At 39.4% G+C, this 20,451-nt stretch overlaps 1 protein-coding gene across 2 annotated transcripts in view; it reads left to right on the plus strand.

Annotated features, from left to right (window-relative positions):
* The window catches only part of NCKAP5 (NCK associated protein 5), a 351,387-nt gene that overhangs the window by 255,217 nt on the left and 75,719 nt on the right, over positions 1-20,451 (plus strand). For both annotated transcript variants that reach the window (XM_059852591.1, XM_059852590.1), the window contains 3 exons: positions 2,486-2,554; positions 8,966-9,004; positions 14,262-14,381. In XM_059852591.1, the coding sequence (XP_059708574.1) occupies positions 2,486-2,554; positions 8,966-9,004; positions 14,262-14,381 (228 nt within the window). The remainder of the gene's footprint in view (positions 1-2,485; positions 2,555-8,965; positions 9,005-14,261; positions 14,382-20,451) is intronic.

Raw genomic sequence — 20,451 nt, forward strand, 5'->3', positions numbered from 1 at the left:
TACTGGTTTTCACAAGTTGTGGGAACTGGCACAGATTCTAAAGCAAAGTCAGTCAAGTGTTCCCCTCTAGTCTAGTCCTTATTACAAAACTGCCAAATAAATAGGCATGATTTGCTTGGCAATCAAGAAGCACAAAAGTCAAGCTAACATGGACTGCATTACATCCTTTCACTACAATTTTAAAGCCAGTGGTGTGAGAACAGGTTTTATTATACAGATGTTTCCAGTGTGGATTGATAAGAACTGAAATGTAGCATTTATTTATAATGCTGTCAGGTTTAGATTTCCTAATTTTGGTAGCCTGTTTGTAATGGAGTAGCTTGCTGAAATCAGAGATTCAGTGAACAGATCCAGGAAGATTGAACATTCCATTTTACAGCATTCCAAAACATGGAATGAGAGAAGTATGGGGAGCTCTCTGTATATTTCATACAGTACAAGGGTGTGCTGTAGTTCTTTTACAGATTTCTGTGTGTAAGCAGTCTGTCCAAACTATTTTAGGATAAAATCATACAATCTATTTTATATTAATAAAAATGAAAAGTAAAAATAAAATCCATAAATATATCAATGTGTGTCAGTGGAAGTCTGTGCAGACTAATCCTTTAGTGATTGCTCCAAAACAGTAAGAATTTCTTTTGGATGGCATTTTAGGGGGATAGGCATAGAGAAAATGTCTGAAAATCTTTAACTCAGGAATATTTTTATGTAACAAACATCTCTTTATTTTATCAATCAATCTTCAAGAATATATCTGTAAAAGCAAACTATGGCCTCTTCAGTCTGGAGGACTATTTACCCTCCAGCTTCTGATTTTTTACTGCTGCTTTTTCAGCTTCTTCTTCTACTTTGCTCCTTCTGCATCTGCCACTTTTTGCTGCCTCATCTCACAGTGCTCTCTGCAGGATCACCCATAGACTTTTTATAGCCTTATGTTGAACCCATCCATAGGTGACATTGTGAAAATATGATGCAGAGCATTTTACCACCTTTGCTGGCTTTAATTGTCCCCTGGAGATAAAGCACAGATTCTCTACACTTGCTTATTTAGACTTTTAAATAAGTAAACTCTGTATGCCCTCGTTTCTTACCACACTTTTACTCTTCAATCTCTTTCAAGATGCTGGCTAATAGAGTACATTTGCTTTTGCTTCCTAGCCTTGCTTTTATGATTCAGCTGAATTTGAAATTTTTATTAATGAATCAATTTAATAGGCTTTGGGATTCCTATTTTGTTGATTCATTGACTATTTTTTAACAAAGAAGAGACAACTGTGCATCTTTCACAGTCTTTCCATACAGCACATTACATTAATTTTAATCTAAAACTGCAAATGTTAACTGTATTTATCACTGTTGTTTTGTGTAACCACAATTTCATTGAAGCAGCACTTGTTTAAGTTTTATAGGTTGAAAGAAGGTTAAAGGAATGCAAGTACTGTAAATTGCATAATAGTTGTAATTATGGGAAGGTATTGATTTTGGTGTTATGGGTATGTGATGGGAAGTACTGCATGGGAGGCAGAGAGATTTCTAGAGCCAGTTTTCACTCACAAATTTTTATATATGCTCTTTTACTTTCTCGGTCTTTAAGAGAAGACTAGTTGAAACTTGCTCTGATGAAACTGCATCACACTTTAGAGATTTTCCTCTTCCCATACTGTAAGAATTCTTAAAGTCAAATAGATATATAGAGAAAAATACTTTAGTTTACTGTGATTTACTTACCAGATTGTGCTATTTTTAAGTTTTCACTATACAAAAATGTGAGCATAATGAAAAATAAAGACAGATGAAAAGCCCTATTGCACAGGAATTTTTATCACATTTAAAGTTACATATGTGGGAGAAAAAAAGTCTGACTTCAAGACTACATTTAGATGTAACAAAATACCTCTCATTCTTGAAATGATCAATTTTTTTTTGGGAGTAAAGGCTATTAAATTTACCAGGGTCAGTTAAAGGATGTAATAGTTCTCCAATTAGCTGTAGAATGACCTGTGCATGTGGGGTTCCCCACTGCAGAGCCAGGCTTGAGAGGGGCTGCCACAGTTAAAACTGGACATGATGTTGGCTCTTGTTTCCCTGTGATAGTGGCTGCCTCTGTGTCCAAGTGATTCTTAAGTAAAAAATTCCCTCTAAACTGAAAAGGGAGGGGAAGGGAAGAGATGTCAATATCTTTTATAGTGTTTCATTACCAACTCTATTGCACCTGACAAGGTGAGGTGGTGGACATACATGGAATATCAGCTATGATATTGTTCTAAATTGTAATGCAGGCTGTGAATAATCTCATAAATGAATGTCACTTCTGGTTTTACTCAAAGCACCAACCTGCAGTAAATAAATTGTACAGTGCATTTTATTCTGGATCGTGAAGAAGTATGGTAGGTAAGCCCCCTGAGGATTTTTATGAACTGTCATGTGGTGAAAGATATCCTTTGCTAAATTTACATATTGACTTATTTATTCCCTTTCACTGTAGGCAGAGAATTCAGCACTGGCTCTGGAAAATGAAAATCAGAGAGAACAGTATGAAAGATGTCTCGATGAGGTAAGGTTGATAAAAAGGTTGTTCTTACCTGCTACTATAATTAAATTAATACAAATTAATCTCTGCCTCTCTTAGAAGGCTGACATTGTTCTGCAATTTTTGTATTACCTCATTCTAATTAATTCCAAGAACATGTGTCTGGCAGTCAAAGGTGTTGTTCTCCGTGACCTCTGCTGTAAATCCTGTTTTGACCACAGCTCTTCACTGAAAAGTTGGTATCCCTGTGACCAATACATGGAACTGGCTTGCTTTCATGAGCAGGAGGAGGAGGAGATTATGATTTGCCTGTTAGGTGCTGAGCACTCCTTTCCTGTTAAGTGGAACACATGTGGATCAGGAATCCCTCAGCTTTCCATGTGATACATTCCATAACCCCACAACTGAATCTCTTATCTCCCCCTTAGGGTACACAGCTTTTAATGCTGGTTTTTTTCCTAGCTGCTGGCTTGATCAGAGCTCCCAGTTACAGATAGAAGATAGCTCTCCCCTCACTGGCTGTCTGAGCCCTGCAGCAATGCCTTCATTGCAGAAGTGCCTTCTGTCTCCTGTTGCTTGGAGCTTTCTCCACACAAGCACTGATGCTCACTTGTTCCTCCCAAGAAGGCTCTCCAACATGCCTCAGAGTTTATGGCAGTTTGAAAGCTCTTAGTGGCTCCAAGAGCTGCTTGGTAGAAATCATTTACCCATTCCATAACAAGGATGTGTCATGGCATAAGTAATTAGCTGACATGCAAACAAAACAAGGAGCCCAGCTGTACCTTGGAGGAGAGAGTGCGTGAGCAAGCAAACCACCCAGGGCAGATGACAACTCCAGTCTTCACTACAGCTCTTTTAATTTTTTATTGGCATTTGCTGAAGTGTTAGAAGCCTGAGCAATACAGCTCTGGTACAAGAAACCTCCAGTTTAGTGCAGATTTTCATCAGCAACTCCTCCCTTTTGCCACTGTGGCAGATTTTTGTCAGGGAATTTGCAGATACACCTTCCCCCTGGGGATGCTCTGCCCCTTCTGGGGCTCTGGGGTCCAGCAGAGCCTTTGCCTGCAGTGGCCTGAGTCACCCTCAGAGCACACTCAAACCATGCATGGATATCTTGGTGATAAGGATGAAATTACCATATAATTGCTAACTTCATTTTAAATTACAGAGCTTGACTTAAAATTGTTTCCTGATTGTCTAGGACAAAATCTGCTTACATAATTAGTTTTGGAGATGAGTGAAGCACTGTAACTGTCCATTTCAGCAAAACACTCCATGCAGATTATGAGGAGAGAAAACATGCTTTTATCCTGTTTGCAGTAAGATGGAGGATTTCTGACCCAGGATTATTTTTCACACTGTGTTTCAGTTTGAAGATCATATAATTAAATCAAACTATGCTCTCAACTTTGTCACCTTCAACATTGTGTTGGGTGTTTCCAATTCTTCTGTATTATCACAGCTGTGTCCATCTTCTCTCACTGTGTCAACTTTGCCAGGAGATAATGCTTCTCACCACCTGTGGGTTGGGGCTTTTCTGTTTTATTTTTTGTTAATCTCATTCTTTTTTTGTGTGTTTCACAATGTTTTGGCATTGTGTACAATGCTGTAACCAGCATTGTTTCAGCTAACACAAGCTTGGACCTAATGCCCTCTGGTCACTGGGGTGAAGAAGTTGCTGTCCATGACTGAGACAAGAAAACCTCATTTAATAGTTGCAAATTTTGCAGGAGTCCCAGGTCAGTGTTCACCTGAGCCTGTTCCTTTGGTGGAGCTGCCCAAGAAATCACACATCCTCACCCTCTTTCTTTAGAGTAACAGTAAAGAGAATAGGAAATGAGACAGAAATTTGATTAGTTAATAGCCAAAAAGTCCTTTCCAGACAGGACTGTCATTGGAGATCTTAAGCAAATAAAAGCCTTTTAATGAAGATTTTGTAAAAGATTAAAAATATTTTAAAATATTTCCACTGGAAAATTTCTTAAGGGCTTTAAGCTTGATGGTTGCTCTAATCATACTTTGTTCTTACACCAGCCCCTCTTCTGGAAAGTGAGAATTTCTCCAGCCCTTCCCTAGTGTGGCTCTCAGAACCTGTGCATGTTTTTAGGAGCCGATGTGTTTCAGGAGCAGCTGCAGCCCCCCTTTGCCTCAGGGGCACCTGGCAGGTTTGGAGTGAGGAGCAGAGCTGTTCCTGGGCTGTGATCACACCCCAGCCTGAGACACCTGAGGCTGCCACTGAAACATGTGAGCACCTACTGGTTTTAATTTTTTAAATTTGGCCTCTGTAGTTAAATTAGTTGGGAGTGCAATGAACTTCTCCTGGGCTGATGCATGAGGAGTGCTTCCCTCCCAAGCCAGCACCTGGCCATCCTGGCTGGTGCATGTCTGGGAGGCTTGACAGCCCCTGAGGAGTTGAAGGAAACATCATTTGATAACTATTGAGAGAGAGCTGCCATCTCTCCCTCATCACTCAGCAGCCTCAGACTGCAGCTCCTCTCCCCTGGGCACAGGCAGACTCTGCTCAGGGCACTCCAGCACCATTTAACCTGGCCACCCTGGCAATGTCACCTGCCTGCTCCCTCGGGGTCACAGCCAAGTGACACTTGCAGTGCACAGTGTGCTCTCTGCTCAGGTGTGGGTGGCCATTAGCTGAATATGAAGGAAGTAAAAATAGTCACTGTGATTTTTCTGTCTGTCTGTAGCAAGGATATACCAGAGCTGAGTTTTTAAAGCTATGCTTGTCATTATTTTCTCTCATTTTTCTTTTTTTAAAATCACTTATTTTACATATTTTTCATTCATATAATGCCTGTATTTAATATTGTATAAGTGCCTGCAACTGTGGCATAAAAATGCATGCTCTGTAATCATTTTCATGGTAAAATTCAATGAAACTCAAATGTTCAGAGAGATTAAATCTGAAAAGCATATGGGTCAAGCTGAGCAGAGTCCTTTATGAATTTTAACAATTATTCACTGATTTTAAAATAATTGTTCATCTCTGAAGTGTAAATGTAAAAAAATTGGAACAGTATTTGGAAAAAGGTGTCATTGAAATGTTCCAGTACTTATAAGAAAAGAGCTTATTTAAATTCAGACATACTCCATAAATGTATCTTTCTGTTGCTGAAAAATTTAATGCAAAACCCAGGATTGTCTCCCTGTACCTTTGGGCTTTGAGGTTAACATGCCTAATCCCAGTTTCCTGTTGTGGAATTCAGCTTTCAGTTTACTGGTAGGTGGCAATGTCATGATTATTCACATCACTGTGCCAACTGAGATTTCTGTCAAAGCTTCACCATATTCACATGCAGGAAATTATGCAACTTGGGGTAGTTGATATTTTTTGCTGATGTTTTAAGAATTAACTAATCAAAAATGCAGAGTTATCTTTAAAAAAAAGGCATTCTGTTTTTAAGAATTGAATAAAAGATAAATATTTTCTTTTAGTACACTTGAAATGTCTTTGTGCATATGGAATTATACATTAAAGGCAGCTGTGTAAAATCTCAGTACTTGTAAAAAGCATAACAGATGTTGCATTAGGGTCTCTTTTCTTTGATTCATTCTTTTTATACCTTTTCTATTAAGACCACTTTATGACATATATTTGTAAACATAATTGCCTAAGGAAAAAGTGAAGCTGGATCTTTTATCTCTTTTATTGCAATCCAGGAAAGGAAACATCACCAAAAGATCCTGCCTATTAAGTTCAGAGGAAAGGCAGGTAGTGTGAGAGCAAGGAGTGTCACCTTCTGCAGAACAGCAGGCCAAGGAAGCAGCCAGCTCTGTTCTACTCCTTGTTTCACCTTGATTAACTGCAGTTCTCACAGGTCAAGTACTTTTACAGCCTGATTTTTACTGGGATTGAGCCACAGTTAGTCTCATACAAGTGAGAACTTCACATTTTCACATTTTATACATCTCAGAAGTCAATTCCTCTGCCTTCAATGATCTCAGTTACCACAGTTTTTGGTAGTTGTGACTATCAGTTTTGTGGAACTGGTTCATGTTGTTCATTCACATCCATGGTGTCTCCTGATACCTGTAAGTTAAAATGAAGTAGACTGGTGAGTTTAGCAGCCCATTTCCATATGCTGTAGGAGTAGAATGGCAACCTCATTTGAAATGCAAACATTTGGCTATGATTCCACTTATTGAGTGCTAAATTAATTTTAGTAACTGCAGAACATTTCACTGAAGGCTTCCCACCTCTGTTCCTGCTGAATACCAAAAATACAGACCTGAAAATCTTGAATGGTAACAACAACACAGTTTGCCAAGTTGCTAGATATTAGAAAAAGAATAGCCACATTTTTCTAAAGAACCTGGTTACATATCTTCTTGTTGAGTTCCATGGGAGCTATGGATCACTGGCAGGTACTTCCATTTAGATCCCTATCTTCACTCAAAAGCTGGAAGGTTTGTCATAAATGCATCAGCAGGTTCAGTTTTTTCCCATTTGGAATATTATGCCATTTACACTCCTCTGTACAATATGTAAAGCTGTAGGAGTCATTTTGTAGGCTATGCTGTTGTGAGTGACTAGTGCACACTTCAAAGAACCTTTTAGTTCTTCCTTGGTAAAGTAACTCTGTGTCAGAAAGCAAAGAAATAATGTATTCGCTATGGTTTGTTCAATTTTCAGGTAGAGCAAACAGACCTTAAAGTACCTGCCAGAAGGAGCAGTGTCAATGGAGAGCCTGAGAGCCTGCAGGGCAAGGCACATGGGCTTTCAAACCCCAGCATGTTTACTTCTGTTGGTTATTACTGTTCTAATATTAGTCTGTGTCTTCTGTTAAATCATGTAGAGAGCTATTCTTTTGGAGCCTTGCTCCACAGGCTGCCTGAAGTTAGGGACCAGTTTGGGGGGAAAAAATTGATACTGGGCAGTTTTGTGAGTAGGAACCAAATGTAGCTTTTGTATCTAGCAGAAGTAAATTATTTACAGGAGTGAATTAGCTGCTGCAGCTCTTTGCTCCCCACTGAGTTTACATCAGTGTTGGTGGAGGTTTTATTTAATTTGCCAAGAGTAACAAGAATCAATGCCGATTATTTAGTGATACCTGCATAAATTTTTACTGTAATTTCTGTAAACCAAAACTAAATCAAAAATCTCTTTTTTTCTAAGAGAGACATCTCAACTTGCTCTGCCTAAATGCAGGAGTAAAATGATAAGTCAGCACATTGTGTGATAACATATGCATATGTGGTGTTGAACCTTCAAATTAGCACCAAGAGAAAATCTTACCTCAGTCTTTCTTTCCCTTCCTCCTTCCTCCACCTCACTCCCCCTATCCTTGCTGGTAAATGTGAATTAGAAAGGATGTATAAAATAAATAACTTCATGAATTCCCAGTTGAATATATAGTTCTGCTAATCAATGGTGTGTGATCTCATTCAAGTCAATTGTTCTATGTGGGATGAATGCCTTCCAACCACATTTCGATGACAGTAGGTACTTTAATTTTCTGTGGCACTTTATGGTTCCTGCTTGTCATGACAGATGTACCATTTTGTCAATATTTAATCAAGAAACAATTAAACTTCATGAAAACATTCAGGCCTCCATCCTTGACTGGTAAAAGTCTGCTCCAGTGAATGCAGTCAATCCATGCTGCTGCATACCAGCCACATCTAGAACTGTGAGAGTTTAATCTGCTGCAAAGAAGGGATGACAGAAGTTAACCAAATGCCCCTCATGTCACACTGCAATTGACACAGTGCACATTTGCTTATAATGAGGACTAGCACAGAAGTAGTTGATGTGAATTTCATGTATTCTTACAGGTATTATCTGATTGAAATAATGAAAATGCTGGAAATGGTGGTGGTTGTAGGTGGAGTTTAAAACCTCTGGCAATTGTGAAACCCATACAGTGAATGTTTACAACTCACTCTGGTCTGATCTGTCCTTAACCCTTTGGGCCTCACACTGAGTGCCAAAAAAAGGGCTGTCATTGTTTTAAGCCCAGATGGAGATGAAGCACCACCACAGCTGCTTGCTGAAATCCAATAGAATGGGCAGAAGAATCAGCATAAAACTTGCATGTTGAGATAGGAACAGTTTCCTTCCTGGCAACTCCCCCAGTTTGTATCACATGATGTTCTGTGGTGTGGAGTTTCCCTTTGGCCAGTTTGGGTGAGCTGTCCCAGCAATGCTCCTTCCCAATTTCTTTGGTGAACATCCTCACTGGCAGAGCATGGGACAAGATAAAAAAATGGTCCTTGACTTAGGATGAGCATAACTTAGCAAAAAACCAGAAGATCAGTGTGTTATCAACCCCATTCTCATTCTGAATCCAAAGCACAGCACTGTAACAGCTACTGAGAGGAAATTAACCCTGCCCTAGCTGAAACCAGGACAGGCCACAAAAGAAGGTTGCTATGCATACACACACATGGTAACATATGTAAATCTGTTTACTTTTTCAGGTGGCTAATCAGGTTGTTCAGGCTCTGCTCACTCAAAAGGTAAGTTGTGATTTGGGTATTTTCAGTGTAACTTAAAGCTTGCAGATATTCATTGTTTATTTGAGAGATGTGTATATATTCTTAAATAGTATACATTTTTAACTGTGTTCACACATTCAGTAAGCAGGGGAAGTACTGCACAGGAAAAATACTTGTAGGATAATTGCAAACCTGGCACATTGAAAAGATTCACTGTGGCTTCTACAGGGATCTGTTCTGCATGAAGTCATGTCTGAAATTCCAATTTTCTGAAGTGGTCTTTGAGTTAAACATGATTTCGTGATTTCATTCTGTCAGAGAGAGAAGGAGGGAAAGACAAACAAAATATAAAGTTCTATAACAATAAGCTGTGAGCATTTCAATATTCATGGAATGATTCTTTGTGAGGTCTAGACCACTTGATGGATGTGGCATTATTAAAATGCTTTGGATCATTTGGTTGTAAAAAGATGATTCGGAAAGAGACATAAATGCAGTCTTTAAAAGCAGATAGTGCAAAGGAGAATATAAACTGTCTTGTCTACACTTAATGACAGGACAAGTAATAATGTTCTTAAAATGCAGCACGAAACACAAAGTTAAACTAATCAAAAAAACTCTTGCCACATGTACAGAAGTGTTCTAGATGCAAATAGTTTTTGAGGACCAGCTCCAAAGCCCCCCTTTATGGGAATCATTCTGCCCAGCAGGGCATCATTCAGAATGCTCCCTGCAAAGGGAAGAGTGGGGGCAGAGGGCACAGGCTGGGTTGAAAGTATCATTGCTCACCCCACGATTTTTTAGATGCACAACAAAGGTTTTTACTCTGGAAGAGGGATACTGCCTTCCAGCAGCTGGAAGTTGCAGCTCAGAGGTGATTTGTGCAAGCCACAGCATCCAGGGAGGTTGGCCCTGCTGCTGTCTGTGCTGTGTTTCTCTGTTTACACGTAGGAGTAGGGTCTGTGCATCATCAGAGGACTGCAGAGCTGTTCCTCTGACACCTGCTAGAAATATAACTTGAGGTATTTTCTAAAAAAATCCCAAATCTGTGTTTCAGTACAGTTTAAATGGAAATGGAGGTATTTTTTCATGTTAATATACACAAAAACCTCATGCACATTTTGGATTATAAAACTGTATGTGGTGAAATACTCACCAGAGGGTTAATCTCAATATATTAATCTCTAGTTTGGGAATATTTTGATGGTTTCCCAAATGGAGAGAGGAGCTTACTGATTTCCTTTGCAAAGGTGTCAGACATTTTGATGACTACATACTTCCTCAGTAATTAATCCTTCCAAACCCATAGGAACCAAGGAGTTCCTAAGGATACAATAAAAACAGATCCAAATACATTCAATAAAGTGATTTACTTAGGGTTGATGGGATTTAACAGCTGCTTACCTATTACTGAGTAATAACAGCTAATTTAATATCCATAGAAAGAGGAAAGAGGGTACTTTTCTAAATGCTAATGAATATTAACTGGATAGTGCTCCTGACACCGTTCATACGAGTCCTTTTATAGGAAAAGACAGGAACACAATAGTGTACAATAAAGAGGAAATTGCACTCCTCACACCAGTCCCCAAAGGGTAGATATCAGAACCCAAATAGTGGCTGGTAAACAGATAAATCTACCATCATACTGCAGCTGAGCAGTAAGGCAGAGTCAGTCATGGCACAGAGAGATAACACACGTCAGGAGCAGAGCAAGACATGGAGAAAAGCTGAGAGCTTTCACAAAAGGGAGGAGAGTGATTTTGTACAGTAGCACACACTGCGTGGGCTTGGCTGTGAATTTGAAATCATCCCTCAAGGACTAATTTTCACTTAAATGAAGTACATGCTGTAATGTAAGGAGTAAAGCGCTGTGTGCTTGCTGGGATGTGCAAAGACTGTGATCCCACTGAGAGATTCTGGTGACACAAATTGAGTGAGCAAAGCTTGAGTGATTTGTCAATGTCACTGAATCCTTGAAATGGAATTACAGTCTTAAACGTTCCCTTTTCAAGTATGTAATTTGTTATAATACATATAGAATTTTTCTAACGTGAGAGACTTTTTTTTGATGTGACTGGAGAATCTATGTTAAATTGAATTTGTGCTGAGTTAGCCACGCAGCATAATTTCACAATTTTATGTAGCAAAATTCTATGGATTTCTACCACTTACTAATAGAAAATTTTGCCTCTAGGAAATATAAGAAGTCAGATATCCAACAAAATTAACTGAGGCAAACCTGTATGCTATAAAACTGAAAATATCCATTCTTTCTCCTTCCACCCAAAAACTTCTCGTATAAGATGAGCTGATTGGACTGCTGAGAACTGGATTTTTAATTTTTTTTTTTCTTTTTCATGTAAGACCTGGATCAGCAGCTTGAAATTTGAGCTAAACCATTCAATTGAATAATTTTGAGACCTGTGTATCTACTTCTTGCATAGTAATCTCCTCCATAGGAGTGTATTCAGGAGATTAGTCTTTTTACTCTGGGTTCTAAATGAAAGCCATATCTCCATTTTCATCAATTGAATAAAAATAAGTGAAATAAGTGGTAATTAAAGCAGAAAGAAGCATGTTCAGAAGGAGAGCAGTGTTTTTCTGGAACCCCTGCTGAGGCCATTGGATCCCATTATGGAGAAGAGTGAGTCTGGTTCACACTGAAGAGATGAAGCAAGACCACAGAGATGCTCAAATATCACTGTACTGAAACCCTAGGAGTACTTTAAATATTTGGGAGATTGCTACCTTCATAGCTAGTTGTTTTGTCCACAGGAGAGGAATTATATGCTTCAGACATTTGATAGTTGTATTAATTGGTAATTTTAGGACTGCAGGTTTCTAAACTCAGACTTTATTCTACCAGAATACAGCTACTTTTATGTGCCTCATTTCTCCTCTGGGCTATGTGTGGCATTACCACTGGCAGGGTTTATAGCATCTTGGTGGGTAATCTACTATCTTATATTTCACTTTTTTACAGAAATTCCAAAGTTTGAAACATAAATCTTATGGTTTTAAAACTGTAAGATAGGAAGGTTTTGGGCAGAGGCCTTGCTAAGATTTAAATTTTTTCTACACTGTTAGTTTCTGTGAATCATTTTTCCTGTTCAGTGCCCTTAGTAGTCTTGAAATGTTAAGCACTGTTATAATAGCCAAGACTCAGCTTTAAATTCTCTGATTTGTGAAAGACAGATAATGATGGGGCTTGATGCTTGCAGTCTCTGTTACTAATAGAGATTCTTGAGCAAGACCAGGGATAAGAGGTCTCCCTGACAGGAAGCAAAGCTTCAGGGCTTTAGAAATCATCAGCCTCAAGATTTTTTGAGGGTCGTGTTGGAAGGTTCTTGCAATTTCAACTGAGCAGCCACTTGACAGCCACCTAAAACAAATGTTATAAAACCATCAGGAGAGAACAACTGCATTCATCCAGTATTCATAAAATCTGATACATATGCATAAAAAGATGTTTACAGTTTTCTGGGAGTCTCAAGATGAGCATATTTTATTGTGTGTTCACCTCTTATAACCTCAGTGCTGGTTAGAGCAGAGACTAGAGCAACTGTAGGCAAGAATTTAAGCTAGATCTGACTAGAGTTTCCCCCTCTGACTCCTTTCTCATCAAGCCAGGTCATCATGTTGTTAATGGTATTGACAGGACAGCATATGGGGGTGCTGAGGCCTCTTTCTCCACCTTCATAGGGTGGAAAGTAATATGAGCTAGGCAATACCACAGGGCAGCAAATGGCCTAAATTTAAATAATGGTAAGTGTTTTGGAGATGTAAATTTAAAAAACAAACAAAACAACCAAGATATGGCTGCAGCTTATTATTTTTACATGTAAACTTTATTGGGAGACTACCTTTCCATGTTTGTGAGGCTCTCTTACCCCAAAATGGGCAGCTGCAAAAAATATTGCTGGAAAGCTCAGTGTCAGATTCTGCACTGTCTCCAAAATCCTCTCTCTAACAGAATCCTGAGTTCCTTCAGGTGACCAGGAAAGGCTGGTTTTACACTGAAGATAGATAGATAGATAGATAGATAGATAGATAGATAGATAGATAGATAGATAGATAGACAGACAGACAGACAGAGATAGATATAGATAGAGATAGATAGAGATGATAGATAGATAGATGATAGATAATTATCTGTATCTGAAAGGCATTATTGGCTTGACTGGTTTTACACTCCACCTCTGCTTCTGGCCAATTTTAAATTTTTTTCTTAGAATCATAGAATTGCTTGTATTGGAAAGGACCCTTAAGATCAAGTCCAACCATTAAACCAGAGCTGCCAAGTGCCACATCTACACAGCTTTTAAATCCCTCCAGGGATGATGACTCCACCACCTGTTCCAGTGCTTGACAACCCTTTCCATAAGAAATTTTACTTAATATACAACCTAAAGTTCTCCTGGAGGCCATTCCAGAGGCCATTTCCTCTTGTCTACCAGTTGCTGCTTGGAAGAAGAGACCAGTGCCCACCTGGCTAGAACGTCCTTTGAGGGAGTTGTAGAGAGTGAAAAGAGCCTCTTTTTTTTCCAGGCTAAACACCCCCAGCTCCCTCAGCAGATTTGTGCCCCAGACCCTTCCCCAGCTCCATTGCCCTTCTCTGCACTCACTGCAGCCCCTCAGTGTCTTTCTTTAGTGAGGGACCCTGAACTGAACACAGCACTTGAGGTGTGGCCTCACCAGTGCCCAGCACAGAGGGAAAATCCCTGCCCTGGCCCTGCTGGCCACGCTGTTTTCATACAGCCAGGATGCCACTGGCCTTCTTGCCTACCTGGGCACATCCTGGGCTGTCTGGGAAGAAGATCCACATCAGGCACAGCAATGCTGACTTGGTTGTTCCAGGAAAAGCAAGGAAGGGGTCAGACTTCAGAGGAGTACCTTGAAGGAGCAGTGCCACTTTGAACTTCTGCCTGGTTTGGTGTAGCTCATGCATTTTACTCAGCTCATGCTCATTACAATATCCATCTATTAATTGCTGCTTTATGCTTTTTGTCAGCTGCAAGATGGAACACATTGCTAGCAAAGTCATTTTTATGCAAACAGAAAACTCTGAAAGGAGGTGCCAGGTAGCTACTGTTCTTCATGACAAGATTTTCTTTAATGTTATAATGGATGATCAAAGGACCAGAGAAAATGAAGTAGCACATTTTTCTGATTTATACTACTTTAAAAGTTGTGTGTTTATGTCTTCTTAATATCATTAGAGTTTTTATGTGCTTGTGTTACCTGCTTTCTAATCTTGTTTTCCCTTGTGCTGCAGGGTCTGAGGGAGGAATGCATAAAGCTGAAAATGAGAGTTTTTGATCTGGAACAACAGAATCGAACTTTAAGTGTGCTTTTCCAGCAGAAAGTCAAACCAGCTTCTGACCTCCTCCTTCAGGTAGGAAATGGCCTTTGTTGGAAGCAAGCTATGAGCTTTATGCTTCTTAGAATTATAAAATACTTCTCTTCTTTTCAAGGCTATGTCAGTAAGTGGGAAATGACAGTTGATAGATTTAATATTTTAGAAGAATAACTGTTATCTGTACTCTGATCCCATTGAAACTGAAAATGTGTGCCAGTGAGCTCTGATATTGCATGGAAATCTGCAAAGAGGAGCACACCTGCAGAGTGACTTACTTCTTTAGATGATTCTTGGCTATGATAAATGGAATTATATGGGTTCATTATCCCTCTGCAGGGGAGAAGCTCGTATTCCTTAACATCCTGCTTGATGGTGAACAGTGTAATTTCCTGTGAGAAGACAGCCCATTTATTTAACTTTTGCCATATGTGCTACTGTCCTGGTTTCAGCTAACTTGCAAGGGTTTAAGTACATCTTCACAGGCTTAGAGTGATTTTTTTTTGCCAATGTTTTATGGGAGGATATAGCTGAGAAACCAATTGACCCATGTCTCACTCATTTGCCATTCTGGAATACAAAGAGATGTTCCAGGATCCTTCTTCATTTGGCAGTGTCTGTTCTTGTGAATGAACCCATCTCTTTGTCATCCTTTTGCAGAAGAATTGCTTTGCAAATCTGACCATGAGCTAGGAGAAGAGCAGATGAGGACTAATTAGAACTTGCAGGACATGTCAGCTACATAAGTGATATTAAATGTGTATCTTAAACCCTCACTGCTCTGCATCTGTAACTCAGAGGAAAATGTGGCCCTTGCTCTGTTGTGCAACAGCTGAGGGCTGCTGATTCTGCTCAGGGTGGGCTGGGTGTTGTGCAAACACATTCTGCTCACAGCTGATGTTAAAGGCAAGGGGATCTGCATGCTGAGGGCAAATCTTGTTCTTACTGAGGAGCTCTAAAGCGCAGGCAGGGTGGTGCCAGTCACCATCACAGGGATCTGCATTCTTGAGTTTTCCTCAGGTTCTGGTTCCTCTCTTGATTTTGTGTTGAGTGTTGCTAGGTCAGGACCTCCTCTATCCTGGCTTCCTGTCCCTTGTCCCCTGCTTCCTTTCCTAGTTCATCCTTCACAGACCCCTGCTCAGAGGTCTGATTTATCTTCACCCATTCACAGTTTGGACACAGCCACCACAGGGTGGATCTTCATTGCTCGCTTCTGCTTTTGACAGTCTCATCAGCTGCTCCTTCTTCTCAATTTGGGGTGGTTTTTTCTTTCTTTTTCCTGTTTCCAGAGAGTCTGACTCCAGCTGATGTCAGCTTGGGGTTTGATTGCACAGAAGTCACATGCTGCACATTCATTATTACAGATGCAATTCCTATCCCCAATTCCTGGTGTGGCAACAATAAAACCAGGTTATTCTGGGAATGCTACAGAAGTGTTGGATAACATCTGAAAAGTGGGATCAACACTTTGACTTGAGATCCTTGAAACTGCATTGTGCAGCAGCTCTGAAAAAAGTTGAAAGAGATGAACCTGCACCAGGTGGAAGAAAGACCCAAATGATCTAACACCTTTCCCTGAGGGATTCAAATTATTTTACGTCATTGTTCTTGCACAGTTTGGCAGGAACATTGGTACATAGATTTTCTTTTCTCTCCTTTTTGCTTGATTTGTCATTACTGGCTGAGGACAAAAGGGAATTAAGTTCATTCAGAAAGTCCAGATCTCCCTGGAGCAAATTTGCTGCTACTAGTGATTTTGCTATTAGTGATTTTAACTCACTAGGTGAAAAAAAAACCCAGAGAACAAGTTGCAATGCATGTTAGAAAAGGAAGAACTTCTGCTAAAACTCTTCCTATGTCCTTTTTTACCCCCCCCCCAAAAAAAAAATCCAAACCAAACAGGAAATATGTGAGTTTCCAGAATTTTAATTATCCTCTAATTATACTCCAGACTTGAATAAATGACATGTAGTCTGTGATCTTGCTGTCTGAGATACAACATCAGAAGAAAGATGTTTTCTTAGGACTGAAACTGAGCAAATACTGTTGTGTGCCAGCATAAAATTAAAGAAAAGTTTGCATTATGTCTTCTTGGAAGTGCACACAGCCCAGATTTAGAGCAGGAGGTAAATATTGGTTTAAATGTGTCATTCCCAGAAAAGTTATAAATATGTGCTTAAGGACATTCCTGTTAGATCATGACCCCAGTCAAGGGAATGGGCACATTCTGCTAACTGGGGGTGGGGGAATGGGGTGTTTTCGCCTTTCCTGCACTCTCTGATACAATACAGCTCAATTTTATTTAATGCTGATCTCATCCTAGGACTAGCCACACTCAGTAAAACTACAAATTTTGAAGAATGCCGTGGTAGAGGGCACAAGCTAAAAATAAGTAATGTTAGCTACTTTTTCTGCATATCAGCATCTGTGATTTCATTGTATATTAGCATAAAATTACTCCAGATTTGACATGAGAAGACTCTTATATCACAGAGTAAGTTTATTTTTAAACTGTAAACATTTTGACTTCTCAAATTTCAACAAAAATACAGATTTCTTTTTTTAAAACAAAATTTAAAGGTAATTGTAGATTTCACCATTGCCCTGGTTTTTGTGTGTATGATTGCAAGCAGATAATACATGATTGATATGTCTTAGATATCAGATCATTCACATCTTTTTTCTGGTGAATGGATTGGTACCAATGTTTTAAATTTGGCCTGCACACCACACCAGCTGCACCATGTAGGTTTTGCTCATCCTTCTCCCAGAGTTCAAAAGAAACACTCATTTTGCTACCAATTTAAAAAAAATTAAATTCATATAGTACAGTTTGTATATGACTGCCTCAGGAATCCTGCCCTGTAGAAAAGGTGTTAAAAGTGTTACTTTTTCATCCATTTACATAAAGTGTAAGTGCTTATGAAGTTGAAGCCCCTAATTTGAAGGAAATGTGTGCTGAGCTTGGGATTGTGTGTGTTGCCACTTAAGTTCTCTGCTCCCAGGAATTTTGGTGTGCTTACTGCCTGCAGGGAGGGACACAGCATCTGTGTCACTCCTGTCATGAAAAGATAAGTAATGCAGTCTCTGATGCAAAATTTTAGGAGGATAAAAAGATAATTCAGGCTTTTTTCTCTTCACCTCTGATACTGTAGACAGTTTTAAGAGCTGCCCTCTCTTTCTGGGGCCATTCTTTGTAGCTGAAGTATGTGATTTACAGAGGCAGTACTAGAATAGATAAATAAGAAGGCTGATTACCTTTTTTTCATTATTGTTATCTTATAATACTCTGAAACAGCTTTTTAAAATGATGAAGTCTTGGAAAAGTGTTTTGTGTCAGCACCATCTGAGAAAGAGCAATAGTTAAAGTTAGCACAAAAGAGCAGATTCTACCAAAGCAGCCTTCATTTTCCTCCATGTGGTTGCTAAAAAGATATTAAATTCTGCCTCTCATAGCAAGAGGGGCTGGGAAAGAAAACCAGGAGCTCCATTTTAGTGACCCACCTTGTTCTTCATCTGCAAGTGGGACAAAGAGCTGGGGATAATAGTCAAAGATTTAAAACTGAGTAGAGGAAAACCAATTAGAAGTGAAGAGAGAAATCTGTGGATTTACAGGAGGATGCTGAAAGGAATAAGACAGGGATCAGGGGGTGGCTTCTTATAAATATCCCTTTTAAAAAAAAAATTCAATTTGACATAGTTCTGTTTACATAAAATCAAGATGTTTGCTAGATGAATTGTTCCCATGGGAGAAGTCTTGCTTTTACTTTTCACCCAGAAAGTTGTAGTCACGGGGAATTTTTATAAACCATGCAAGATTTTTCAGTGAAAAGGGATAAAAAAGTGGCAAGCAGCAAAATTTATTGAGTTGATTTATTTGATTAAATAAGCAATAAAATTTTCATAGTTGGAAAAGTATAGGATAATATTTCTAATAATAAGATTTACAATATCTCTGATCCTAAGCTATATTTTCATTGCCATTTTATTTCCATCATAAAAATTCTACTTTATCAACCCTGGAACCAAGCAGGGAGGTCTCCTGAAGCATTTATTTTCTTCCTGTGTTTCTCTGGTTGAATTATATCTATTACTCATGGACCATCCACACTGTTTAATTTCACACCTAAAATTTTGCCTAAAATTCTACAACACAGAGTGTTGAATTCTCAGGTGGTCAAGGTAAATAATAATTCCTTTGTGATGACTGCATTGATCTGTGCCCTTTTAAAAACCTGATGTACAAGACAGAGTGTGGCTGTGCAGGCAGTGATGGAACCTTGCACAGCTGAGCAGGAAGGGGTAAATGGCACCAAAGACATTATTATATATGGGAAGGAGAGGAGGGCACTCAACTGCCCTGAGAGCTGCCAAAAGGAGATGGAATGTCTGGGCTCAGAGCCTGACCTCTGGTGCAGCCATCGTTAGGCATGATGAGGTCTAAAAGTGAAGCTGCATTGCTTTACAGCAGTGAGATCTGTGTAATATTTGAGTGTTTCAGAGAGTAGGTGTTTGAGGGTTTGAAAGGAAACCTTTAAAGATGGTCACACACTGTTAGGGAACAGTTTGTCAGCATTCCAAGGTACATTTCAGTATTGTTATGTGCTGGGGAGCAGTGGAATTTCCTTCTCACAGAAGTCAGGTGCCTGCAGGCTCTCAGGGGAGCAGGCAGACTTTATACCAAATCAGCAAACTGTTTTTCAAGCTGTGAAAGTCCTGCAGCTGACCTGCTTATTTGCTTATTTCACATTTATTCCCCTGTATACATCAGTTTGTCAGGGCACTCCTTTCTGCAAATCTTCAGGAAAGTTCCAGCTCCAGAACAAACTCTGTCCTTTTCTCCTCTGTAAACATAGCAACATAAATAAGTTGTGGCAGCATCTGTAGTGAATATTTCCTTACTCAGAAATCATGACTGGTGGCTTGAGGGAGAAATTAATTCCAGATCTGCTAATTTCTTCAGCAGTAATTAAATACTGCTTGCAAGTTAAGACAATCTCCAGGGCTGTATTAACAGAGAAGACGGTGATCACATAAATGTAAAGCATGTTTGAGATACATTAAGTTTAAACTAGTACATTAACCTTTATCCAAGAATTACATTGCTAGCAGAACTCCTTTTAAGAAGTGTAAGAGTGGATTTTACTCTGTTTATTGTTCTCAAAAGATTTCAGGCCATTGCCCTGCTGGATTAACTCCTGCAGGTCAAGGCTACCAAAGTGCAGAGTTACAGTCATGAAGATCCTACCCCAGGATCTTCATGAGCCTCCAACCTTGCAGCCATGAGCAGTTGTAAGAATGCTTCTATCCATCAGGAATCAAGACAGTGATCTAGTATGGAACACTCCATTTTTTTGAGACTTTTAACAACAAATTAAAGAACATTCTTCACGTGAGGATGATGATGTTGTTTCCAGTCTTGCACTATCTCAGTAAACTGTTATCTAATTACTATTTGTTCCATGTCCTCACTCACCAATAATATCTGAGAAGACAGAAATATAAAACTTTGAATGTCTGTATTTCATCTCAGCTTAAATCATCAACATGTAATAATACATTATAAACCTTACTTATTACTTGCCCCGCTTGCAGCTCCAAATATATGCTGGAGAAATATTGCAGAGATAAAATATTCAGGAGAGACAATTGGTTAGATAAATGGGTGACCAAAAAGTCAGTGATGAGGGGAAAAAAAGGAAACATCCCCCTCATGGAGAAACTGGACCTAATTTCCCTAAACCATATGATTTCTAGTTTTGAATGCACAGCAGCAGCACAATACCTGAAAGAATTTGGTGGTGTACCTGAGATGTAGCCAGCCCTGCAAGGAGCTCCCAGATGGGCAGGCTGATAAAGGAACACAAAAATGTTTGTTAGAGATGGTGGAATGAGAGGAGAGGTAGGGCAAGATCCCTCACAACAGGTTAGACAGAAGCAAAGCACAGTGAGAGGGTCAGTGGAGAACAGTATTTTAGTGTGAGGACCTCAGATCAAGCAACCTGACAGGCTTGCTCCATCAGTAATTTGTGTTTTGCTGATTTACCTTCTTGTCAGACTGTTGTCCCTTAGTTCAGCAATTCAATTCTTACCAATTTGCTCTCAAACA

The sequence above is a fragment of the Haemorhous mexicanus genome, chromosome 8 (genome assembly GCF_027477595.1).
Source record: "Haemorhous mexicanus isolate bHaeMex1 chromosome 8, bHaeMex1.pri, whole genome shotgun sequence".
Lineage (NCBI taxonomy): Eukaryota > Metazoa > Chordata > Aves > Passeriformes > Fringillidae > Haemorhous > Haemorhous mexicanus.